Raw genomic sequence first — 26,751 nt, 5'->3', positions numbered from 1 at the left:
AGCATCGCGCTCACATGGTCCCAACTGTGTTCATCACTGCATTTTCAAGCAAGCTGCCCCAGCACTGACCATCCCAGTTTTACTGCACAGATTAAAAATGCCCATATCCTACTGACATCTCAGATCCTGTTTGCATAGTTACATACGGCCGCTAGATAGAGCAGGCGTTTTTGCCCTGAACTCTGAATCACTCCAGCTTTGACTGTTGGATTATTTGTGGTGAGTAAGCTCTTCAGCGTAGACAGACGTTCTCTTTTGGTTTAAAGTTATCTTTAGTAGGTATCACATTTTTGACCTAATTAAAATGTAGTTAATAATGAAAATTACTAACAAAGGCCAGGCCCCAAGCGAGATTTCTGTCATTTCATATAGAGAGTTTGTTCCCTTTTTGATAATGATCAGCGGTTAGTTAAGTGGCTGATTAATTAGATATTTACCTTTAAGCAGGTCTTTGTTTTCCATAGCTCCTCAAATCCTAGTGGATAAAATAATTTTTACCACAACACACACACCCAGGTGTGTTTTTCTTGAGGTAGGTGAAAGATAAGTACTTCTTTAAAAGAAATTTGTTTCTGAAATAAATAAAAATATTGAACGGTTTAATACTTCCACATTATATAACTGACATCGACCCATTCGCCCATTTGATTTTTGTTGGTTTGAAATTTATTTGAGTTGTCTGTATTTTTAATATAAATATCTTGCATGTTATACTTCTAAGATTTACAAGTTGTCATATTTGATTTCACAACTTTAGGTAAGTCAGGAATTGTTCCATTTTGCGCAGGAGGACAGTGGGCCACAAAGTATGTGAATGTGGTTAGCATGAAGCCGAGACTAGGTGGGCTGAGGTCAGTGACACTGGGCCTCTCCTCCAGCTGCCATACCGCCTGTGACTAAAGCGGCCCCTCTGTCCTGCAGCCGGTCCACGTGGGTGCTTCCAGTGGCTGCGGACGTCTGGGGAGCAGCGGGTCCCAGGAGCGCCGGTCAGCGTGGCCTCTTCCATGAGGCCTGGAGGAAGGGCAGAGGTCCCCGGCAAGCGGGTGGGCTTCTGTGCACCTGCTGTGGTCCGTGTGTGTCGCTGCTGGTTCTGTCTCCCAGCACGTGTGGCTTCTCAGTATCTTGTCTTGACTGAAGACCCGATCTGGTCACTCATCTGTGTTAGTTTGGGGAAATGTCTGGAAAAAGAGAATATCACCTCTAGAACAGGACATTTGGGCTAATTGTGTTCTTTCTGGAGATTAGCATGCTGTAAACAGGTAGGCGTGAAGCATCGTCCGTGCCCGGGTGCTGCAGGGCAGCGGGAGCCCAAGTCAGTGCTGTGCTGTCAGTCCTTGTGTCTTCAGGGAACCGGAAGTCACATATGTTGTTTGGGTATCTTGTAATGTACACTCTCACAATTTTTGAAACATGTTTTATCATTCTTTTCCCTAAGTTGACTTTGCAGCAGGTCTGTGCCAGTGTAAACAAAATCAGAATCTCAGTCAGCAGCTCTACATCGAGTCAAGGACCAAATCACCAGACAGGCATGTGACGGAGACCCTCACTGGACAGCCTGGGGGTGAGTCGGCAGGGCAGCCCTGCCCTCTCGCAGGTGCAGCCTTCTTCTGCCTGTGTGAGCACGGAGCCCTGAGCCTGGGCCACTGCCCTGCAGGTTAACGTGTCTGATGATCAAAGTAATAGTAATAATAACAATCATGGTCACCGGGCCTTTGTGTCTTCCGTTCTCCCATACACTGTGAGTGTCACAGTGGCAAAGAGAGTGTCTGCTCTGTCTCCAACTTCATTCTCAGGGTCGAGCACAATGCCTGACTCAGTAGGTAATCCAGAAATACTTAAGGATGAAAGGAAAAAAAAAATCACAAAATAAAAACACCACACACTTGGGCATATCGTATTCAAACTAAAATAAAACCAGAGAGAATATCTTGAAGAGAGCCAGAGGTAAAAAATACAGATTACAAACAGAGAGACAAAGATAAGAATAAGAATTACAAGAGACGTTTCTTCAGAAACCATGAACATTAGAAGACAGTAAAGTAATATATTCAAATAAAAAAACTGTCAATGCAGAATTATACACGTAGGGGGAAATACCTTTCAGAAATAAAGGAGATGAAAAGATTTTAACAAAAACTGTAGGAATTTATTGCCAGCAGTTGTGTTCTATCAGAATCCTAAAGGAATTTGTAAAGGTAGAACGAGTATGATGCCAGACATAAAACTTGTATCTATACAAAGAAATGAGGAACACTGGAAATGGGATATATGAAGATAAAATAATTTTTTTTGCTTATTTTTATCACTCTAAAAGATAACTGTCTAAAGCAAAAGTAGTATTCTGCATTTATAACATATGTAAAAATACTGCAAAAATGGGAGCGAGGTATTCGGAAAATACTGCTGTAAATTCCTTACATGATTCTTGAAGCAATATTTTATTTGGATATAGAAATTAATTCCATAAATATGTGTATTGTAAAAAAAAGGTATATTATTGTAAACTTTAGGATAATTACTAGAGAAAGTTTTTAAAGAAATATGAGTAATGTCAGTAGAGGCGATAAACTGTAATTTAAAACACTTAACCCAAAATGAGGCAGGAAAGGAGGAAAAAAAGAAACAAACAAAAAACCCAGATGGAACAAATGGAAAACAGCTAGCAAGGTATATTTTAATCCAACAATATCAGTCACATTAAATGTGAATGATCTCAGTATACCAGTTAAAAGACTCAAGTTGTCCAACTGGATGGAAAAACAAGATGTAGCTACGTATTATCTATAAAAACCCACTTTGAAAATGAAAACATAGGTTAAAAGTAAAAGGTTGGAAAAGATATGCCATGCTAACAGGAATCAAAAGAAAGCTGGAAATATTAAGATCAGACACAGTAGACTTTAGAACAAGGACATTATCAGCATTTCAGAGGTATATTGCATAAAGAACAGAGGGTTGATTCTCTGAGAACATGTAATAATCCTAAACATTTATGCATCTGACATCGGAGCTTCAAAATATATGAAGCAAAAACTGATAAAAACTTTAACGAGAAATAAACAAATCCACAGGGATAGCTGGAGACTGCAGCACACCTCTTTCTATAATTGATAAAACAAGTGGACAGAAAATTAGTAGAGATAGAGAAGACCTAAACAAAGCTATCATCATTAACATTCATGGAACATTCCAACCAATAACAACATAGTATGTGTGTTTTGTTTTCAAGGGCACATGGAACATCCATCAAGATAGACCATGTTCTGGGCCATAATACAACCTTGAAATTTTTAAAGGATGGAAATTACAAAGTATATTCTCTAACCTAACGGGTTAAACTAGAAATCAACAACAGAAAGGGATCTGGAAAGTCCCCAGACGTTTGGAAATTAAATAACACACCTGTAAATAACCCACAGATCAAAGAGGAACTCTCAAGGAAAGTAAAAACATTTTGAATCAAATGAACTGAAAAGACAACATAAAATTTGTGGGATGCAGATAAAGCAGTGCTTAAAGGGAAGTGTAGAGCATTCAGTGTTTATATAGGAAAAAGAAAAAAAAAAGGGTCTCAAATCAGTCATCTGAACTTCCCCCTTAAGAATCTAGAGAAAGAAGAGAAAATAAAATCCAAAGTAAGCAGAAGGAAAGAAATAATAAAGATCAGATATCAGTGGAATTTGAAAAAGGGAGAAAATAGAGAAAACTTAATGAAATCAAGAGCTAATAAAATTAACAAACCTTTAGTTATACTGAATAAAAAAGGGAACAAAAATTGCCAGTATTGGGAATGGAAGATAGACCCCAACAGATGTTAAAGGGACTACAAACAACTATGTGACCGTAAGTTTGACAACTTGGAAGAAATAAAGCAATCACTTGAAAGAAAAAAACTATCAGAACTCAATGAAGAAAAAATAGACAACTAGAATGGACTTATATTTATCATAAAAACTGAATTTGAAGTTAAAAACCTGCCAAAAAGAAAACTCCAGGCTCAGAGGGTTTCACTAGAGAATTCTTTCAAACATTTAAGAAGTAATAATGCCAGTTCTACATAATCTTTTTGCAGAAAATTGAAGAGGAAAGGAAACTTTCAAACTCATTTTATGAGCTCATTATTACCCTAATACTGAAACAAGGTAAGTATACATTTTAAAGAAACAAGTTTGGCAAATCCTCAATTGTATACTAACAAATTGAATCCAGCCATGTATAAGAAGGACGAATATATCACAACCAGGTACGATTTATCATAGGAATGCAAGGCTGGTTTGATATTTGAAAATCACTTCTATTCACACTTCAAGTGCTTAGTTGCTCTGTGTGATGTTAGTGGCTACCCTGTTGGCAGCACAGAGAAAGAACAATTCTGTTGTCATAGAAACTTCTCTTGGACACCAGTTCAACACAAGCAGTGCTGTGCACTTCCCATCACAACACGTAAGAAGCAGTGTTCTGGTCCCCCTTTTAGTGATGCCAGAAGCCACCAATTGTACAGGTAGTGTCAGTGTGACATTCCCCATCAACCTTTCACCTGATGGTTTTATTCCTTGATAATCTTTGCCTGAAACATTTGTTCCACTCCGTTGTTAGAAAAATACACATGTAATTATTCATGTAATTGCTCTATGTGATCTTTCTCTTTCAAATGTATCAGTGCATTTAGATCTGAGTTCATTTTTAGTAGCTACCTAATACTGAATGTATATATCCTAAAGTGCCATGATTTAATTCTGCTGAATAAGTACATGCTCTCAAGTGTATGATATTTTAAATTACATGTCCTTTCATTCTCTTTCAGGTGAGCAGAAGGCTTTCTCTTCCTTCCAGACACTGAAAAATAATAGCATATACACTGAGTCTTGAGAGGATTTGAGAAAAGATCAGCCCAGCCCATCCTGTCAGCAGATAAACTGTATCGATAGCATTCTCAGGTATGAGACATGAGTTTTGATAACATGTTAGCTTTTCCAAATGCGTACTTTGTCACCATGGAGCCTTTATATCATTTTAAAATAGCTGTTGTCTTGATTTTTCACTATAAATCAGTCGGCATCTACTATATACAATTCATAATAAACTGAACAGTTTTGGGGGACGTAAAAGTTAGAAGATGCATCCTTTCTTTGAAGGAGTTATGGTGTAGTTGACAAGACGAGACCTGTGCTCGTAAACATTAAGATTTGAAGATCAGTTCAAGGCCATAGTGAGGGACATGTAACAGCCCTGTGATGAAGGCTGGGAGGATCAGGGAAGACCTCCCCTAGGGAGAAAGTGAAGCATCCCGAAGAGCCGTGGCTCGAGAAAAGCAGAAAGGTGGGGCTGGCACGAGCTCCCAGGGCCATTCCTGTCCCCGCCGCGGGGTTGGGGGGGGGTCCAGCGTGCACGGCCCCGGTGCCCTCGCTCTCCTCCCCGCCGCCCGCCTCTGGCCTGTCGCTCCGGGCCGGGCCCCGCGTCTCGTTCCAGCCCCTCCCGACGGTGCCCCCTCTGGGGAGGGAAGGTGCCACCTCAGTCACCGCTCTGCAGGGTCCGCCTGAGCCGCCTGCGTCCAGTGGCTTGCAGTCTTTCCCAGCCCTCCCTTCTGCTTACGGAGACACTTTGGTGAACATTTTCCTGCACGACCCCATCATCTGTCCTCTCTTGTCACCATCATTCTCCCCATGTCTGTTCTGGGGAGTGACAGCCTCTCCTGAAATAGCACCCCCCCGGGATCAGTGATGACTCCCACCCTGGAACCACCGTCTTCAGTCACCAACCACAGGGAAGGAGAGGTGAAGGGGGAGACGCAGAGTGAGGACCACCTGTTCATTAACTCAAGGAGCAGCTCTCCACTGCTGCTAAGCTTGAGGCCGGAAGACGTGCCCTGTGCTGTGACTCCTCGGAGCAGATGAGAAGGGGTCTCTGCCCAGAAGCCGAGTATGTAAGTGATGCTGACTTTCAACATACAGGTGGGAAAATAAATAGGCATCTTTTTGTTAAAATTACGGTTTTTGCACTGGGGCTCAGCACTGATGGCCTCGGTGGGCAATCTGCATTACGGCTGAGTTGAGACTTTGTTCTCCAGAAACATGCACCATATCCTCTTGACTCCACTTAAAAAGCTGGAGTGAAAGAATCTGCTATGTCCCGAGTTCTTAGATACTTTGTAACGTTTTCCCAAAGCGTGAACGGGGTCTCCCCACTGCTTTGAAATGTGATATCCAGGTATGAAACTTGCCTGTGAAATGCATTCTCTTACTTACAGCTGGGGTCATGGTCTAGTTGGTCAGGAACAAGCCATACTGACAGGACATGAATCTGGCAGTTTTACTTTTTCGGGCGCAGTGGCAGGACAGCAGAGACGTATGCACGGGGTAGGAGTCGCTCTCTGTCATTACTAACCAGTAAAGTAGGCGGTGTGTAGATTTGCACTTACACGTGTCATTTTTTAAAATGAAAAATGTTTGATCACTTTCCTTTAACTTTCCGTGTCTTTACCTTAAAAGGCATTCTCAGATTTGTTTGTCAGGTTAAACTTTGGGATAAAACTTTCCCATATTTAGGTACAGGATCCAAGACATGGGTGAATATTTACAGAGTTTCTCTTCAGTCTTCCCTTCAAAGTATAATACCCATTTTTAACCAGTGTTCAAAGTGTGATGACCCAGATCAAGAAAATATGCTCAGTTTTGAAAGCTTGATGTTAGTACGCTTGCTCAAAACCTAATACGAAGCCTGGGCCATGGAATCAGGCCTGGCTTCCAGGCCCGGCTCTGTGCCCTGTTAGGTGGGTTAGTGTAGACGAGTTACATGCCTACTTTGCCTTTGTGTCCTTATTTGAAGAATGAAAAGGTTAATACCTCGTAGCTTTCTCTGCGGATTAATTTACGCAGTATTTACACAGTCCTCCCCATGCAGGGTTAGCTCCGGGCAGCTGGGACGTTGTTTTGTTCAGTATTATGTTACTAGTGTTTTGAACAGTGCTGGGAATGTTCCATATATGTATTTTGAGTGACAGAAAGTAATGATAAGGCAGGTACTGCTGATTCTTGGAATGTAGTGGGTGTTCGAAAAGCAGTAGTGTCTTCAATGTTATGGACAAAGGAGCTTTGACCGCTTGTTGGGGACAGGCTAAAAATGTTTTTATTTCATTTCTGTTTTATTTTTTTGGCGAGGGTTGGAAGGTAATTAGGTCTATTTCCGGAGGACGTACGGGGGCTTGAACCCAGGACCCCTGCATGCTAAGTGTGCGCTCTGCCGCTTGAGCCATCCCCTCTCACTTGAAGATGTTTTCCTTCTTAGTTATATACGTGCTTTTTTTTTTTTTCCCTGTTTAATGTGTGAATTTGAAGAGCTGCCAGTGATTTTGTAACATGATGCTTGAGATGTTCAACTCTTGTCTCGGGTCCTGACTTCCTCGCCGTGTGTTCGAGGCAACAGTGGGAATAAGAACAATCATTTTATTGCCAGCGAACTGACCACAGTGTCACCTCACTGGGCGTCTCCACCTGGGACTGGTTCTGCACCAACAGTTAGTGGCTCGAAATGACAGAGCCTTCAAACCCTGTTGTCAGGAGATCGGGCACAGCGGGCTGTCTGGCTTGGGCACTGGTGTGGAAGTAAAGTGTTTCTTCCTTCTTGTAAGCTCTATTCGGGTATGTTTGCATACAATAAATTCACCAAATTTAGGTGTAAAAACAAGAATTCTGACAAACGTATACATCAGCATAACTGCCACCACAGCCACCACGTAGAACATTTCTGTCACCCAGAAGCGCTCTTCCGTGACCCTTTGCCGTCAGTCTTTGCCCCGGTCCTCACTCCCGGCAGGCGCTGAGCTGCTGGCTGTCACTTTACTGCTGCTCTGTCTATAATTTCATAGAAATTAATCACCCAGCATTTTGAGGAGCAAATGTTTTTACATTTTGATGAAGTTCAGTTTATCAATTTTTTTCTTTTATAGGTTGTACTTTTCAAAGAAATAATTGCCTAACTAGAAGTCGCTAAGATGGTCTCCCATTTTCTCTTAGAAATTTTAGAGGTTAAGCTTTTCTAGCTAAGTCCGTGATCCACTTTTAGTTAATTTTTATATATGGTGTGAACTCACCTCCTTTCACGGGCACACCAGAATTACAGCTGTTTACAGACAGAATGTCTATTGGTGAAAAAGGCCAGAAACGACCACAAAAGATCTTCTACAACCAAAGACAACAAAGAAGGAATCATGAGACCAGTAGGAGGGGCAGAGTCCACAGTGTAGCCACCACCCGCACCCCCGGGTGGGTGACCCACAAATGGGAGAAGAGCCACCCAGCAGTGGGCCAGCCCTGACCCCGGGCCCCCAGGTTCTGCAGCCAGCCACCTTGTGATGCACCCTGCCACGCGGCAGCCTGCAGCCTCCACAAAAGGCAGGCCTGACAACCAGCCAGACTAGGGGTCCTGCCAGGCCTATCAGACCTCCCACGTGGTCAGTCTGCCGCAGCAGGGGGACCCCACAGCCCACGTGGGGCGCCCCCGGAGCATGCAGCCTTAGTGACCAGAAGGGAGCGTGCTCTTGCAAAGGCAGCCACTTCTCCAGGGTTAGGAAATGCCACCAACCTACCAGGTACATAGAAATAAAAACAGCAAGTTAGGCAAAATTAGGGGATAGAGGAAGATGTTCCCAATGAAGGAACAAGATTAAACCCCAGAAGAACTGAATGACGTGGAGGTAGGCAATCTACCCAAAAAAGAGTTCAAGGTAATGATCATAAAGATGATCAAAGAACTTGGGAGAATATTGGATGAACAGGGATAGAGGTTAAAATATTTTTAAAAGAGTTAGAAAATATAAAGTTCAACCAAACAGACGAGGCATACAATAACTGGAATGAAATATGCACGACGAGTCAGCAGTGGACTCAGTGATACAGAGGAATGGGCCAGTGAGCTGGAAGATGGAGTCTAAAAATCACTGGAGAAGAACAGAAAAAGGAGTAAAAGATGTGAAGACAGTTTGAGACAGCTGGGACAATATCAAGCATACTAACGTTTGCATTATAGGGGTCCCAGAAAATGAAGGGAGAGAGAAAGGGGCAGAGAACATATTTGAAGATATAACAGCTGAAAATACCCCTAACCTGGGAAAGGAAACATATCCAAGTCCAGGAAAAACAGAGTCCCAAACAGGATCAATCCAAAGAGGACCACGCCAAGGCACATTGCAGTTAAAGTGGCAAAGATTAAAGGTAAAGAGAGAATATAAAGAAATAATAGCTAAGAAGTTCTCAAAGGATTTGGATATACAAGTTCATGAAACTAAGAGAACACTTAATTACCTTAAGGCAAAAAGGCCTTCTCCAAGTCACACTATATTAAATCTGTCAAGAGTAAATGACAAAGAATTTTAACAACAGCCAGGGGAAAAAGGATGGTAACCTACAAAGAAATCCTCATTATGCTACCCATAGATGCCTCAGCAGGAACTCTACAGACAAGGAAAGAGTGGGATGACATTCTCAAAATACTCAAAGATAAAAACTGTCAGCCAGAAATACTCTATCCAGTAAAATTATCATTGAGAAATGAAGGAGAAATAAAGGCTTTCTTGGACAAACAAAAGCTGAGGGAGTTCATCAACACTAGACCTGTCTTAACAAGAAATGTTGGAAGGAGCTCTTCTACCAGAAACAAAAAGGCAGAAGTACACAAGACTTTGAATTGGTTGTGACAGACAGAATCAGAGAATCACAACTCAATCAGAATAGGTTTGTAAACACATTATTACAGCATAGACATTGAAGGGAAGGAAAGCAGTAGATTAACAATAGCTACTTCAATTCAGTAGCAAACTCACAACATAAACTGAGATAATTTGAGGCAAAACAAAAGGTGGGGGGAGAGGAAGAGAACAGAACTTGCATAGGTAAGTGAAGATAAGATGCTATCATCATAAAAGAACGATTTTATCTATGAGATACTTTATATAAACTCATGGGAACCACCAAACATTAATCTAGAGCAGAGACATGAAATACAAAAAAAAAAAAAAAAAAAGAGGAAACTTGAGAAAACATCATAGAAAACCACCAAACCAAAATGGCAGACAGAAACACAAGGAAAAAGAAACAGTGGAGAAATAGAGCAACCAGAAAACAAAAGACAAAAAGGCAGTATTAAGTCCTCATTTGCCAATGATCACCCTAAGTATAAATGAATTCACTGATTGGCAGAAGACGCAGAGTGGCTGGCTGGATTACAAAATAAGACCCAGCTCCATGCTGCCTCCAGGAGACTCAGCTCAGCTCAATAGACGTAGGCTCAGAGAAAGGACTGAAGATGATGCTCTAAGCAAGTGGTAACCAGAAAGAGTGGTATAGCCATGCTTGTATCAGACAAAATGGACTTCAAGCCAAATAAGGTAACAAGAGACAAAAATGGACATTATATAATGATAAAGGGGGACAAGACATTAGGGAGACATAATAGTTATTAATATGTATTCACCTAGCAGAGGAGAACTAAAATACATAAAGCAATTATTAACAGACCTAAGAAGAGAAATTTGTGGCAACACAATGATAGTAGGGGACTTTAAAACTTCACTTACATCAGTGAATAGATCATCCAGACAGTCAGCAAGGAAACAGTGGCCTTAAATGAAATGTTAGACCAGATGGATTGATAGATTTGTACACAACAGTCTATTCAGATGCAGCAGAATAGACATTCTCAAGTTCATATAGAACTGTCTCAGGAATAGATCACATGTTGGGGCACAAAACAAGCCTCAGTGCATTTAAGAAAACGGAAATCATATCATGCATTTTTTTCTGATCACAGTGATGCGAAACTAGAAATCAACTATGGGAAGAAAACCAACTATGGAAAACTCACAAATATGTGGAGACTGAACAACATGCTACTGAACAAATACTGAGTCAATGAAGAAATCGGAAAAATTAAAAAATACCTGAAGACAAATGAAAATGAAAATATGACATCAGAATCTATGGGATGCAGAAAAACAGTAAGGGGAACGATTGTAGCAGTCAAGGCCTACCTCAAGAAACAAGAAAAATGTGAGTCTAATTTTACACCTGCAGGAGCTAGGAAAGGAAGAACAAAAGAATCCCAAAGTCAGTTGAAAGGAGGATGTAAGAGAGATCAGAGTGGGAGTAAAGGAAATAGAGGCTAATAAGACAGTAGATAACATCAATGAAACTAAGAGCTGGTTCTTAGAAAAGTTGAACAAAATTGACAGACCTTCAGCGAGACTCATTGAGTAAGAAGGAGACAGAGCTCTGATAAATAAAACCAGGAACAAAATTGGGGAAATAACATGATACCACAGAAACACAAAGAATTAGAATATTATGAACAGCCATATGCCAGCTACCTGGACAACCTAGAAGAAGTGGACAGATTCTTAGAATCATACACAGCCTACTAAGACTGAATCATGAAGAAATAGAAAATCTGATTAGACCAGTCACTAGTAGAGAGAATGAAGCAGTAATCAAAACCTTCCCCAGAACGAAAGTCCAGGACACACAGCTTCACAGGTGAATTCTACCAAACATTCGAAGAAGGTTTAATACCTATACTTTTCAAACTCTTCCAAAAACCTGAATGGGGGAAACACTTTCCAACTCATTTTACAAGGCCATCATTACCCTGATGCGAAAATCAGACAAGGTTAACAAAAAAAGAAAGAAAAAAAAATGACTGGCCAATATCTCTGGTGAACATAAGTGCAAAAATTCTCAAAAAATAATAACAAATACCTTTAAAGGGTCATACATCATGATCAAGTGGGGTTTATTGCAGTGATACAAGGATGGCTCAACATCCACAGATCAATCAGTGTGAAACAATCCACAAATCTATGTGAAACAATGTTAACAGAATGAAGGGGAAAGATCATATGATCATCTCAATAGATGCAGATAAAGTGTTTGACAAGATTCAACATCTTTTTATGGTAAAAACTCTATTAAATGAGGATAGAAGGAACATACCTCAGATGATTAAAAAAGTGGGCAGAGGAGCTGAATAGACCATTTTTCAAAGAAGGTATATGGTTGGCCAACAAACACATGAAAAAATATTTAACATCACTAATTAATGGGAACTGCAAATCAAAACCACCATGAGATTATCGCTTCATACCTGTTAGAATGGCTGTTATCAAAAAGGCAAGAAATAGCAAATATTCACAAGAATGTGGAGAAAAGAAGACCTTCATATGCCGTTGGTGGGAATGTAAATTGGTGTTGCCACTGTGGAAAATGTGGAGATTCCTCAAAAAATTAGTAGAACTGCCGTATGGTCCAGCTATTTCACTTCTGAGTGTTTATCCAAAGAAAATGAAAACATTAATTCAGAAAGATACATACGTCCCTCTGTTCATCACAGCATTATTTATAGTGAGCAAGATACGGACACAACCTAAGTGCCCATCAGCAGGTGGATGGATGCAGAGGATGTGTACATAGTAAACACGTGTCTGCGTGCACGCATTGGAATACATACTCAGCCATGAAAAAGACGAAGTCTTGCCATTTGCAACAAGGTGGATGGACCTTGACGGTATTATCCTAGGTGAAATAAGGCAGATGGAGAAAGACAAATAATGTATGATTTCATCCATATGTGGAGCATAAAAAACAAAGAGATAAAAACATGAAAATAAAACCAAAACACTCTGAAGATAATCAGAGAATAGAGTAGCGGCTACCAGAGGGAAGGGCAGTGGTGCTAAATGCATAAAGGAGCTCAAGTGTATGGTAACAGAAACTAAATTTTTGGTGGTGAGAGTGCTGTATTGTATACAGAAGTGGAAATACAATGTACACATGAAACTTATACATGTTATAAACCAGTGTTAGCTCAATAAAAAAAAGATTTAAAAATAAGTAAATTGTAGAATCAGTTTTTCAATTTCTGCAAAAAAAGCCTGCTGGGACTTTGATTGACATCATGTTGAATCTATAGTCCAAGTTGGGAAGAAATATTATCCTAACAGTACCGTCTTCTGATGCAGGCGTGTAGTATGTTTCTCTGTATATGGAGGTCTTAATTTTTCTCAGCAATGTTTTGTCGCTTTCAGTATACAGATCTTATACTTACTTTGCTAAATTTATCACTAAGGGTTTCATATTTTTGATGCTGTTGTAAACGGCCTTTTAAAATTTGTTTCCAGTGGTGTGTTATTAGCATGCAGAAAGCCAATCTGATTTTGTAATTTGAACTTGTATTCTGAAATCTTGCTAAGCTCATTTATTAGTTTTAGTAACTCTTTCATAGACTCTAGGACTTTCTACATAGACAGTCTTGTTGGCTGTGAATATAGTTTTACTTCTTCCTTCCTCCCTTTATTTGTCTTGCCTTGTTGGACTGGCTAGGACCCCCAATGCAGTATTGAATAGAAATGGTTAGACAGACATCCTTTGGTGATGGTGAATTTACCATAGAACCAATGGATCCTGTTATATCTGCCTCTCTCTCTGACTTTGGCTACTTGGGTTTAGATAAGAATGGAGTTGCTAAGTGGCTTTGTCTGAGTTGACATTTTGACAATTGAACAATTAATTAGAGGGAAAAAGAAGTCTCGGGTGGTGCAGAGTGGGCCCTGAGCAGAGCTGCTGAGGCTCTGTTCCTGACTTGCAGTTGGAGCAGTTGAACAAACAGACAAGAAAGGGAGGCTGAGATGTTGGTGGTCTTGGAGATGGAGCTGAGATGGAGCAGTTCTGGGTGGCCACGAGGTGTGGCCTTGAGGGGCAGGTAGCTCAGGGGGATTGAGAAGGAGATTTGGGGAAGGTGAAGGACCTGGGATGCGGGTACCTGGGGTGACGGCTGGGCTGGGCGGTGAAGGAGACTCGGCTCATTGCCAAAGCCTCTGAAGAACGAGGGCCAGTTTAGCCATATACTTTGCTAGCAGTGATCATTCTTCTGAAATCCCCCAAAATGGGCAGCAGTCTCAGGATGTGTGGAAAAAAAGAAGCATTTCCCAGCTCAGCTGGAGAGTCCATCTGGAAGATGACAGAGCAGACGGCCGAGCGCGTTCTCATGACGTATCGGGTGCCTGAGAGGTGAGACGGCACTGGGGAGACCCACTTCCATGTGCGTTCTTATGGTTTCTTACGTGTACTTTTAAATACAAAGTGATTTTTTAATATCTTTATACATATCCTTAGAGAAATGTATTTTCAGATTCATTCATTTGAAGTCACGAGTTTCTTAAAACAATGGTTGTGGCGGTAGTAACTACACAGATACGTCATGTGTCACGAAACAAGGGAACAAAGACAGGCCGTGCTTTCCAAGACGGCCCACAGGGACAAGATGTTCTAGAGTCTGGACTTTTTTTTTTGTCTCATTCTAAAAGAATAAAAGAATTAAAGGAAATCTGCTTTTTCCATATGCCTCATTAAAACTCTATCCAGATATGTCCCATCAGGAAAAGGAGGCGTAGCTTTACCAACTTAACAAAGAAATGAGTTGGTTTTGTTTAATGTGTATGTCCTATATTAGCAAGAGCCATAAAGTGTATTACAAACCCAAGAGAAGTGCTGTTCTTAGTAGACATGGTAAGAACCCTGTGCCTTATTCGGGCTGGTAAGGTCTTTGTTTGTTTTCAGGGATAAACAAATTGTACTGAAAGAAGACCTCGCAAAGCTTGAAAGCACGAGGTGGCGGCAGCCACAGTTTTCTCAGGCACAAAGGGAGGCGCTGGCCAACGTGCCTTCTTGGATTCAGAGCCAGACTGTCCCTGAAGAAGTAGACGTCCGAGTACGCACAGTGCTTACTGTGCTGTCATGGATCGATGTTTTTGGTGCCACGTAGTGTTCTAGGTGCTTAGTATACAGTCGTCCCTCTGCGGGGGGTTAGTTCCAGGACGCCTCGCGGATGCCAGAATCACGGATGCTCAAGTCCCTTGCGTGAAATGGAGTAGTATTTGCATATTACCTGTGCACCCCTGCCCGTGCACCTTAAATCATCTCCAGTGTAAATGCCGTTTAAATAGTTGTCATTTCAGCGTCCATGCTATGTCAGTAGTTGCTGGTGCATGGCAAACTCAGTTTTGCATTTTAGAACTTTCTGGAATGGTTCTTCCCCAAATACTTTTGATCTGTGGTTGGTTGACTCTGTGGAGGTGGAACCTGCAGACACCGAGGACCAACTGTGCTTTGCACGATCCCACTGAAGTTTCACCCTCACAGCTGCTTCCGGGGTAGGTGTTACTATCCCTGCCTCGCCGACACATGACAAAGGAAGGCACGCAGATACTGAATACTTTGTGCGGTCAGCCCTCCATACCGCGGATCAGATGTCAGCCTGTGGTTGATTGGCTCTAAGGCTGCACGGCCCCCAGCTACGGAAGGGTGACTGTACCAGGTCTTTTTACATGAGGGACTTGAGCACCCATAGATTTGGGTGTCCTCGGGATTCTGGAACCTATCCCCCTGCCGACACTGAGGGACAGCTGTGTAAGTTTGCACAGTTCATCAGATCGGACCTGAATACAGGACTTTTTGATGCTAAATGTTTTTTTTTTTCTTCTACCAGTTGGAATATTATGGGGCAGTTTAGGAGTAGAGAGATCTGCTTTGATGTATGATTGGCTGGGAGGAGAGGTATAAGGGTTGCATTGTAAATACACACGCACGCTTGAAAAGTGTCAAAACTCAGTGTGTAAAGTTCACACCAGAGGTGGGATTCGTGCTGAGCAGGGGTTCTGTGGGAAGAGCACGTGAAGCAGGAGCCCCGAACAGCACACGCAAAGGTGTTTGAACAGGTGCCGTCGCTTACCTTCCGGTCATCGGGAGCGGACTGTCGGCGGGTATTCTCAGACGTGAATGAACGGGGCAGTTGGTTACTTGGCCAGCGTTTTACTGAGCTCAGATCTTTTCAGATGGCTTTACCTTAAATAACCTGCCTGAGCTTGTTCCTTTTCAGAGGGCTGTGTCACTTGTGGAAACAAAGATGCGGTTGGTGATGCTGCCGGACGCTGTGGTCAGGGTCCAGCAGGAGACAGACAGCAGGTGAGTGGCTCCGAAGAGGAACGGGCCCCCCCATCCCCGTCCACACCTGCGGGCGGCTGGGCCTCTCTGTGCTTGTCTAAACCCCCGAGTCTTAATTGGCCGTGACGTTCTCATTGAATGTTAAGGCTTTCCCTCCTTGGTTTTTTAATAGCCATCACTTTTCTGAAGCAGACATTGTACTTCTTTTTCTGCCCGATGTATTGAAACTGGCAAATAGACTTCTTTTTTCTAGTTTAACCGTCTTCTGATGCGTTTGGATGCGCTCTGACAAGGTATGCGTGCAGTAACTTCATTTCAGGTGTCACCCAAAATAAATTGTAGTTACAAGTATAGCTAGAAAAAGCCCCAAACCTTGGCCTCGTCTGTTTTGTTCTGCTGTTACAGAACGTGTTTCCCCCACTAGGTTCTTGAAGAAGCCCCACCTGCGGGCCACGTGCTTTTCCTAACGGCCTCCCTAAACGCAGCGCCCTCACCTCGTCTTTGCACAGAGACACGTCCCTCCACGGTTAAGGTCCACGTTCCAATTTTGTCACAACACAAGTCACTTTGGTGTTACCAGTATGAAAAAAGAATGCCCATGGGCATACTGGAAATTACTAGTTTTTCGGGTTGAATTTTGACCTTTATTCTTCTTAAGGTGCTTTTCCTTTTGATTTTCTGCCTTCCGCTGAAATTCTGAACATCTTAGCTTACAAATCAGTCAGCTTACAATGAGCTTGTTCTCTGCAGGGTTTAAATTAGCTTTTGCATGTGTGATATTAAAACAAAGGAACTTCGGGTGAGGGTATATATATAGCTTAGCAGTAGAGCACGTGCTTAGCATTCGCAAGGTCCTGGGTTCAATCCCCAGTACCTCCAGTAAAAAAATAAAAATAAAATATTAATTTAAAAATACATAAAGAAACCTAATTACCTCCCTCCAAAAAACAAAAGAGCTTCTAGCTCAACCATCTTCTGACTCATCTCTTTAAATTTTCAAATAATGATTGTGAAAAGTTTTAAAAGTTATGTAAAAATTAATATTCTTATATAGGTATGTGTTTAAATGCCATCTTACCAAAGCTGACAGTTAACTCTTTCTTTCCACCCAATTGACATAAAAGAAGGTCTCTTCGTGCCTGCTGGAGGTCTGATTGGCACTGCCTTCTATTTGCCCTTAAGTGGGGGTAAGCGTTGCCAAGGGGCTGGGGAACGGGTCCCTGGGAGGCCCCTAGCCCAGGGGGATCCAGAACCTGCTGTTAATCAGGGCTTCCTAAGCCTGTGACAGCTGTGTCTTTTAAGAAGTGAGTGGGTTAAAAATAAAAGTGAGCGGGTTGTTGACGTGGTGCGTGAGCGCCCTCTCCGTGAGGAGGGCCAATTCCTCCTCAGACTTGGAAGGAGGCGCAGTGCAGATCAGGACAGGGAAGGGGAGGAGCTGCGGGCTGCGGGAGCCCTTCCTCTTTCACGTAACGTGCAGCGAACTGGCTGACTTTTCTTTTATTGTTGTCGTCGTCGTGTTTTTCTGGGTTTCGTTCCAGGAAAACACTTCTTCCTTTCAAGTTTTATAGCTTTTTATCAAATGCATCCTGAACATAATAAGGGCAACCGACCTTCTTAACCCACGATGCTGCCGGACCCTGATTCTCAAGCCCTGTGGCTTAGATTTACTTTCTGAAGTAGAACAGTCGGCGCTCGGTGTCCACAGGGGATTGGTTCCAGGGCCCCCCGCAGTTACAGAAACCCCCGGCGCTCAGGTCTCTTACACAAAACGGTGGTCGAGTCAGTCCTCTACCTGCAGCTTCTACATCCTCGGATTTTACTCACCACCATTGTGGAGGGCCGACTGTGGTTTCCTGAAAGGTGATTCCTTGTTGAGGTGTCAGAACCATTTCCACGTGCTGTCCGTGACATTCCCTGGGACTTCTAGTATGAAGCGTTCCGTGCACACGTTCCTGGCTTAAGAGCAGAGAACTCTCCCCTTCTGCTCCATCTCGATTGTTCAGTGATCTCTGAAGTCTTCGTTGTGTTGGTCAAGCTGGGTGGTATTTTTGCCATTGGTGAAAAAGCAAATGAAAAAAAAATGAACCAGCCTGGATATTGTGCATTGAGGTATTGGTTGTGACCTTCTGTAGCGATAACATCTTTAATTTGCGTGAATCAGAAATGACACAGAGCCGTCAGAGCATCGTTGCACTTGTGTCCGCATGTTGTAAACCTGTCTTCTCCGACATAAGCCCCCTTTCCATCCTTTATGGATATTTGTTTCAGAGACTTTTGCTTATTTCTTTGCCTTACCACACTCTTAGGTTTGATTTAAAACCGGTGCTTGTTGCGAGCCCGTCTGTAAGCTCATGTATAGTTTTTTTGTTCTGGCAAGTGGCCGAGCTGGTGATTTTAGAGGTTGGACGGTGATGCTTCCACCGCCGAGGGCGGACGGAGGTGGCTTAGCAGTGACGCCCTCTGCCCCCCAGGGGGCTCTACGCAATTGTAAACTGTTGTTCAAGTTTATCAACTTTGTATTGATGACTATAGAAGTTGATAATAAAAATGTATATTATTGGCTTCAGTGTTGAAATAAATGTTGCCCTAAAAGGCTGTATTTTCTTGGATGAGAGGTCAGGGTTTATGAACAGTGCCGTGTGGATGGAACCGTTTTACAACCAAGTGCAACTTCATTATAACTCACAAGGGAAATTTAATCCCAGCGGAAATTTTTGTTTCAACTGAATTGATAATTAACTGTGTGAAGGTACTTGTTTTTAATGTTATTACTATTTTAATCTGGTATCTGTTTTTAAGCAAAAACAATAAACAGTGTACATGTAAAACTTGAGAAATTTTCTTGCAGTGAGTCAACAAACCTTTGCCCTGAATGCATATTTTATACCATTTAGAAATATTTGCTGAGATTGACATACACAGAAAGGTGCTCAGGTTAGAGTCACTCTGCGTTGTCACTGTGCCCAAGCTCCTGCTGAGGACACGGCCTTTCCAGCTTCCCTCCCTGGTGGCGTCCTCCCTCAGCACTGGCTAGGGGTGGGTGGCTTATGGGTTCTGAACATACATAGGTATTTTTTAATACGATTTTTAATGCCTAACTTATGAAATTGAGTTATGAGAGTTTCAGATTCTGTAGTGTGCACCTACAAGAGACGCTCAGAATGAAAGCACGGAATGGGGTCCTGAAGCCAGCAGGACCGGTTCAGCATTACACCTGCCACACCGTCGGCACTTCCTGGGACAAAACCACAGCACGGGAAGGGAGGACAGCTGAGTGTCAACTGAGGGTGGACCCCTCCAGCAGGGACTGTCCGGTGCCGCCGTCTCCTTCAGTGTTAGCTCACAGTCACCCACGAAGTGAGCAGTGGCACTGCTCGCATTTTATGGAGAAGGACACGGGGCTGGAGGGGGTCGAATGGCCTGGCCAAGGGCTCAGCTGTGCGAGAGCAGGGAGTGGACACGGTGACCTGACCCCAGAACCCCGTCCATACGAGCAGTTGCCCAATGTCAGTAAAACGAGGGCAGGATTGGGACGGTACTGCGTAGGAACCCCACCTTAACCCTTTCCGCTGTCGTGTGTGGTGCCAGAGTTCCCGTCGGAGACCTGGTATCAGTTTAACTTCCGCAGCGAGACATGCCGCAGCATCCTCTTAGCTCGTGTGCTGTCAGCCTGTTCCCGAGATGACGCATCTGTGCTTCAAGGTTTTTTTTTGAGGGGTTAAGATAATTAGGTTTTATTATTTTTTTCTCTTAGCAGAGGTGCTGAGGATGGAACCCAGGCCCTCGTGCCTGCTAAGCACACACCCTGGCGCTGAGCTACACCCTCCCCTCCAGATTTGTTCTTGACGTCTTAGATAAGGGAAGGGAAAGATGCACCTAACCTGTGCTCTAAAGAGATTTTGGATGTCTGTTGATAAGATCAGTTCCAATCCTGTGGCTGTTTGGTGCAGATCTGACACTTTGTTCCTCCAGAGAGGCGAGGCGGAGTGCTTGGCGGTGGAGCTAAGAAGGGGAGCTAAGAAGGGAAGTTGGGGTTTCTCGTTGGAAGCACAGCTCTCCTGCGTGCGTGGTCCATGCTGGAAGCCGCGCAGAGCTCCGGGGACCTCGGGCCCCACGCTCCGTGACGGCTAAGCTGCGGTGACGTGGACATACGTGTAGAAGCCTGTATGTGCACACACACGTGGTTTTCAAAAATGAGCAAACCAGGCTGTTTCTTCCGTTCCACAATCTTAAATGCCACCTCAGCTTTCTTCTCTGAGATTAGGAAGGTGGTTTTCTAGTATTGTGATCCTAGAGTTCACGGAACCTGAGATCAAACAAGTGTCAGCGTTAAGAGATTAAAGTTTTCAAGCTGAGGGGGAGGGGACCTGAGTGTGTGAACCTCCTCCGTCAGACACTAAGGATCCAGGCTGTCCCACCCTCCTCCTAAGGCATCTTTCACTTTAGACATTTTTCCAAGCTAAGATACTGATTTTTTTGAAAGGAATAACTCAGATAACATAGTCGAAATGATTTGTGCTGTAACTATTTTAACCAAACCTCACTTGATGACTTTTTCTCCTTTGTATCTGCTTTTGTTTATTTATTAGGTTTACTTTTAAACTTTCAGATAATTCTTTAAGGGTAAATTGATGGAAAGAAAATGTATAGATTTTCAGGATATGTTTGTAAATAAAATAACCACTCATGATATTTGCAAAACATAGAGGATTTATTTTCCAAGTAATAATGAACAGGGTAGAGTTTGCCTGGTTTTTCGTCTATACTGCTTTCAAATCAAGCATCTTTGTTTAAAATTTTCTACGGTGGTGGCTTTTGAGTTGACCAGTAGATGTTCATTTCGCTTCAGACACAGTATTTCCAGAAGCATTCAGAGGGAGGCCCACGCTTCTTATGTTGTTTCCTGATTCTGGCCAGAAGGTGACCCAGTAAATCGGTAGGATCTTGTCCAGAGAAAGCCTGAAATTAAAACAATCCAAACAAACAAACAAAAAAAACCAAGTTATCAATGAATTGAGTCCTACATACACAAGAAAAGAACCTAAGCTGTTAAGATGTAGGACCTTTAAAAAGTGTTCACTTGCTGTTCTGCGGGATAGAACTGCAGTGAGAGCCCGGCGTGCGGGCTCTGTAAGGGCTCCTTGTGCCTGACCCACAGTCCGCCCAGGCTCTTCGCCCTCTGCCGTGAATTTTCCCAGACCCTCCTTGACCTATTTCTATTCAAGTAATCCGTACATTTGCTGTCTCCTGTGTAAAGCAGTCTTTTTATTTGTCTTGAAAGTAACTCCCTTAGGTGTGGACCCTTAGTTTTCTTTTTATTCTAGGATTTCATGAGCCAGTCCTACTAATCACCTGTATGATTTTAGTCTTTCACTGTAACCTTTCTATTCAGAAGACTATAAGCATCTGAATGGTAACTTTTAATGCAGAAGCTACCCCATCCCCTTCTGGTGGTTTATCCCACGTGGGGCCTCAGGCGGTGCCTGGCATCTTCAGGACTGAGGATTTCCAGGGCATGTTTTTACAGAACTCTGAATGGGCGCTACACCAGAAAAAAAAGATGTCCATGGTCAAAATATTTGGGAAATGCTTGGTTAAAATTAAGTATGTTTGTCTCATTTCCTGGAGGCTTTAAGGTGCTAACAACGTACACAAAGAATTGCCAGGGCGGGAGAGGGGCCAGAACACGTGCGGCACTGCGGGCTGGCTCGTGAGACTGGTCCACCCAGAAAAGCCTTAGGAAACACTGACTTGGAGTTTGAGATGCTGATGATGATCATGCAGATTTTTCTTTCAGCATGTAAGGTCCTCCACTAACTCTGCACCGTTTCTCACCATTCAGAATTGTCATTCATCACCCCTATCACGGTCTATCCAAGATGATTGTCTTCAAAGTCTGCCCTCTCCCGCACATCCTCCGTCTGTGTTCTGACCGTGTCTTTCTTCCACTGGGCGTTACACTCCAGCGCTTGTCAGACTTTACTGTGCGTACGAATCACCAGGGGAATCTTGTGAAGATGCAGATTCTGACTCAGTAGGTGCTGAGGGTAGGGTGTGAGGGGGGTCTGAGATTCTGCATTTCTCACAAGCTTCCAAGTGATGCCAGTACTGCTGGTCCGTGGACCACGAGAAGGCGAGAGATGAGACAGCATGAGGGGATGACAGACTTGAGAGCAGGGACCTTATCTATTTTTCACTCTCTCCAGCTCATTACAATAATTTATCCAAAATGGGCACTGGCTAAGTTCTTGTTGTATCCAGATTTTATATGAATCAAAATTTGGAAAAAACTAATGCTTTGAAATAATACTGACCGACCCATTATTTTAAGGTTTGATACCTACCAAGAATGCTTGTCTGGTTCACAAATTTAGGCTCCTCTAAAATCAAGGCATAGACCAAATGAAAGCATGCATTTTTGGCTTGTTTGTTTTATGAGGAGGAGGTAATTAGGTTCCTTCATTGATTTCTGCTTGGAGGAGGTACTGGGGATTGAACCCAGGGCCCCGTGGGTGCTGAGCATGCGCTCTACCACTTGAGCTATACCCTCCCCCTGAAATCAAGGCATAGAATGTTCACCTTTTTAAACCTAATTTTCACCATGAAACTACTTACCTTTCTCACACTTCCTCTTGGGTAAAAAATGTTGGTACTGGCATCTGGAAAACAGTATTTTGAAACCATTCATCATCAGATCTATTGCTTTCATTTTACGCTTTCCTAATTTAAAGCACACGAAATAGAATATTACTAAACCATGTCTAGCTCCTGGCTGTCCGTTTTTCGCACTGCAGTGAGGTTTACTTGAAGGAAGGTGGGCAGGCACCCTGGCGCTTTCTTGCTGATGGAATTCACAAAAGGGCACTGCATTTTCCTCAGTGAGCTAGCAGTTCACAAGTTTATCACAAATGTTTTGTGACAGATGAACTTATTTATGTTTATTAAAAGACTCCAGTTTGTTTCTAGACTGTTCTGAGCATTTGTATGAGTGCTGGGAGGAATACAGTCACGGAAGGCATAGTAAAAGCTGACGTTTTATTGATGACTTTGTGTGTGACTGTGCTGAACATTTTACTTGCAGTTTCTCATTGACTCTTCACATAACCCCAAGAGTTGGCATTTTTATCATTTCTGGTCACTGGTTTAAGAAACTGGGGGTACAGATCAATTAAGTAGTTTGCTTAAGACTTGAGGAAAGCAGGATTTTAAATTGCGCTTATTGAAAACTGGGATAATGCCCTCCTTCCCCCCAAAATGACAGTCCATACAGAGAGAGAATATGTCAAGGTGCCAAGAAGAGCAGGATGCTTGCAAGGAGCTGCTGAGAAAAAGGTAACAAGACTGCAGAGGAAGCCTGGACTCTGGGAGAGGAGTGTCAGGGAATTAATGTACTCATTTTATACGGCTGATCTTTATAGTCCAATACAGGGTTTTACCTCACCCAATTGATGGGACTAGAGAGTAAATCCAGTGGTAATAAAATCAGACAGCCTGTCAACACAAGAGTCATTTTACCTGCTTTCCTAAGACTGTCTCCCGTCTCCACACCGGACATCTCTGGCAGCGCCTGCAGAAGGGACACTCTCTCCAGCTCATCCAAGGCTGATCTGACATCTTCTGGTGCTGCACAGGGGAGGAACAGGTATCAGTGACCCAGTTCATTCCTCACTTCTCTTCTCTGTTGTCTTTGGGGGGTGGGTACCAGGGACGGGGGATAATACTAGAAAAACTTCAAATACTAAGTTCGCAATTTGTCCTTAGTGATATTTTAACAGCGAAGGGGAAACGCCGCAGTCGTTCGCCAGCCAGCAGAACAGAACCTCGCTGACTCCCCTCGCTGCCCGTGTGACTGCCTGGACTCACTGCCTCAAATATGAATAACCGGGTAGGGCTGAGCCACCGGAGCGGATGGGAGAGGTTTCCCCTTGCAAAGTCATCCTTCCTCATTTCTATCCCCTACTGCCTTTTGCCTTTTGCCTTTTGCTTTGAGCTATTTGGGAGATGAAACTGGAGCGAGAGGAAAAATAAAGGAGTGGTTTTCTGAAAGACAGGATTGTTTATGTTCTTCCTATAAAGAGCAAACAGCATGACATCGCCTCTTCTCTTTCTGGCCTCCAAGATTTAGGTACAGTTGTTAGAAAAGACCTTTAAAATACTCTTTAAAGAGCATTTGCAATGTGAAGTTTGGTCAGCTTAGTGGCAGGTAGGGTGTATGGGAAGTGGGTTTGAGGTGTGCAGAAAGCGGCTGGACCCCCAGAGAGCACGCGTGGCCGGTGGGGTGGGGGGCTGCTGTGCCGAGATCGGAGACTCTGGGGGCCCTGTCGGTCCGCGTGTTCAGGGCTGCCGCCTACTCAGAGACCCCCTTGACTGGAAAACAGTGAGCAAGCCCTTGAAAAGGCTTCAGGGCACATTCACGGTACTTCTGAAGAATATTAATGAAAATCTATAAGGTCAGGCCACATATAAATATTTATGTCCTGAAAGATCATCTATGGAGAAACAAATAAGTGGGGAAAAAATTCAGGCAAAAACGCAAAGCCAAGCTGCCACCTGTTAAGAATTTGAGTGAGATGCTACACTCATCTAAGGTTTAAAAAAATACTAATGATCTGTAAAGTTCTGAAGATGACAGTAGTATCTGAATAGTCGTTCCTGGTTTCATCTTATGCTTTTCACTGTTATTTTTTTAAATAGCAGCGATTCAATAAAGTTAATGCCCGTTTTTGACCAATAAGGTGACCAGCACGTATGAGCTCAGGGAGTCTCGAACCTGGCTGTCAGCACGTGAATGACTAAAGTGCTTGGCTTGGGAGGAACGTTAGAGCCTAGAAATTAGAAAATCAATGGCTTAGAAGAGTGTTTTTTTCTTTACATTAAAAAAAAATGCCTGAAAGTACCCAAAAATTAAAGACAAGATAAAATCCAGTTGAAATGTGCATGGACCCAATATTCAAGCCTTAACTTTTTATTTCTTAAACTACTTTAAGAGCTAACAGCACAGTAAGTATCTGCTTGACGGATACACTTTTTAAAATTCAACTTAGACTTGAGTTGAATGACAAATGTCCTTGGAAATCTGTGCTCCAGCTGATCACTTTCTGATTTTTTTAATAAACATTTTTGTTTCTTATAACACATGTCAGATGATTACTTTTTAACTTAATAGAAAATAAAAATATTTTAAATCTATAATGGGAACAACCAAATTCTACATTCGACCGGTTCATTTAAAATAAGAACTAAACACAATGATGTTTTAAATTTACTGTCACTTTCAAAATTGAAAAGAGCTGACCAAGGTGACTTAGAATTGTAGAAGTGCCATTAAAGAAACAATGCTACTTTACATTCGAGAAAGGAAAGAAAAATTGCATGCATGACTGGCTCTGGGATGTGCTGTGGATCCCCTCGCATTCTTTTCACAGCCAGGACTATTCATTAACAAGCCTCCTTTAAGAAAGAATTTTCATTTTTATCTCCAGCATTGCATTTAAGACCCTCGAAGACTCTTTCAAAAGACTAACAATAAGGGGAAAAAATCATCTTACCTGAGAGCTGCAGGGACTCTTCCGTGGAGTCAAGGACAGGAAGAGAGAAGAGAGGGCTGAGGCATCCTATGAAAAGCAAACAGCAGGAGGCCAGCTTATACATGGCTGGCAAGAGACGGAAGTCTTCCTCGGCTTCTGTCTGTCAGAACTTGCAACTTGCTCCCTCTCGTTCTGTGATCAACGATTATATATATTATCCTATGACCTCATCTCATCCCCTACCAAAAATAAAAAAATACATTCATTGGCTATCACTTTGCATTGCAGATCACTTTGCATTGATGTAATTTTTCAAAGTAGCAACTCATAGGTAATAAATTTACTGTCTTAATTGCCTAGTGTACAAAATAGGTGTTACATAAGGAAAGAACAGTTACGTTGATAAATCTGGCGAGGAGTAACTGAGAGCAGTAAATCCTGAGTTAAAGGATCAGACACGAGTTGAAGTGGCCTAGGCAGACGTGAATTTATGAGCCCTACCTAACAGAGGTGTTGTGGCTTCCGTTTTTCAATTTTTTGTGAGTGAGTAGGTGAATCATCACGCTGTCTGTGGGGCTGCTGTGCTCAAAGAATGACAGTGTGTGGATCAAAACTTAAAACCAGTTATTTACTTTTTTAAAAGTGAAGAAAAGTTAAATGCACAGCAAATATTCAGGCTCAAGGCAAGTTCTGTGCATACACTTGGCCTCGTATAAAACTATGAGCACGGGGTCTTCAGAGACAGGAGACAGCTTTCCCTAAAGTCAGATGTTATTCTTCAAGGAAGAACAAAGAACAAGCCCGAAAACCTCTCCAGTAAGCATTTCCAGAATTTCACTGCTCTGCCCCACCCCGACTCTGCCCAGCTGGTCCCAGCCTGGATCTCTGCAGTAGACTCCTTGTCCTCAAGGCTGGGTTCTACCAATCAGTCTAATCTCAAAAATGAGCACGGAGATGTTACAAGCACATGCAGTAGGTCATATCAGCTCTTTGCTGAAAACCCTGTGTTGATCTGAACATAAAAGTTAAAACTAAAGAATTAGTGAAGAAAATGAACACCTTCATAACTTGCAGGTGGGCAAATATTTCGTAGACACAACACAAATCATAAAAGAAAAAAAAAGGATAAACCAGACTTCACTGAAATTAGAAACACCTGCTCTTTGAAAGATGCTGTTAAGAAAATGAAAACGCCAGCCACGACTGTGAGAAAATACATACAAAACCTGCGTCAGACA

At 42.7% G+C, this 26,751-nt stretch overlaps 2 protein-coding genes across 2 annotated transcripts in view; one reads left to right on the top strand and one right to left on the bottom strand.

Annotated features, from left to right (window-relative positions):
- The window catches only part of PER3 (period circadian regulator 3), a 34,950-nt gene extending 11,337 nt beyond the window's left edge, over window positions 1-23,613 (top strand). The window contains 12 exon segments of the mRNA XM_072975887.1: window positions 922-990; window positions 1,436-1,472; window positions 1,475-1,530; window positions 4,073-4,142; window positions 4,805-4,937; window positions 5,241-5,707; window positions 5,710-5,865; window positions 5,868-5,919; window positions 13,868-13,952; window positions 13,954-14,054; window positions 14,604-16,007; window positions 23,405-23,613. Of these exon segments, the coding sequence (XP_072831988.1) occupies window positions 922-990; window positions 1,436-1,472; window positions 1,475-1,530; window positions 4,073-4,142; window positions 4,805-4,937; window positions 5,241-5,707; window positions 5,710-5,865; window positions 5,868-5,919; window positions 13,868-13,952; window positions 13,954-14,054; window positions 14,604-14,808 (1,431 nt within the window). The 3' untranslated portion in view covers window positions 14,809-16,007; window positions 23,405-23,613.
- On the bottom strand, window positions 20,334-25,637 carry UTS2 (urotensin 2). Its single transcript, XM_072975483.1, has 4 exons — window positions 25,535-25,637; window positions 23,502-23,609; window positions 22,602-22,645; window positions 20,334-20,945 (listed from the first exon to the last, which is right to left on the bottom strand). Exons 1-4 carry the CDS (start codon window positions 25,635-25,637, stop codon window positions 20,832-20,834), a joined length of 369 nt encoding a protein of 122 aa, XP_072831584.1. The 3' UTR covers window positions 20,334-20,831.
- Between the last annotated feature and the right edge of the window lie 1,114 nt (window positions 25,638-26,751).

This window comes from Vicugna pacos, chromosome 13 (genome assembly GCF_048564905.1).
Source record: "Vicugna pacos chromosome 13, VicPac4, whole genome shotgun sequence".
NCBI classification, from domain to species: domain Eukaryota; kingdom Metazoa; phylum Chordata; class Mammalia; order Artiodactyla; family Camelidae; genus Vicugna; species Vicugna pacos.
Note: the sequence above shows the minus strand (reverse complement) of the source record. Positions and strands in the feature narration are given on the sequence as shown.

Coding starts and splice junctions, on each gene's coding strand:
- UTS2 (XM_072975483.1), bottom strand. CDS start 25,637: ATGTATAAGCTGGCCTCCTGCTGTTTGCTTTTCATAGGATGCCTCAGC. Junction 22,646..23,501: donor AGACAGTCTTAGGAAAGCAG/GTAAAATGACTC, acceptor ACTGTTTTCCAG/ATGCCAGTACCAACATTTTT. Junction 20,946..22,601: donor CAAGAGGAAGTGTGAGAAAG/GTAAGTAGTTTC, acceptor TTTTAATTTCAG/GCTTTCTCTGGACAAGATCC.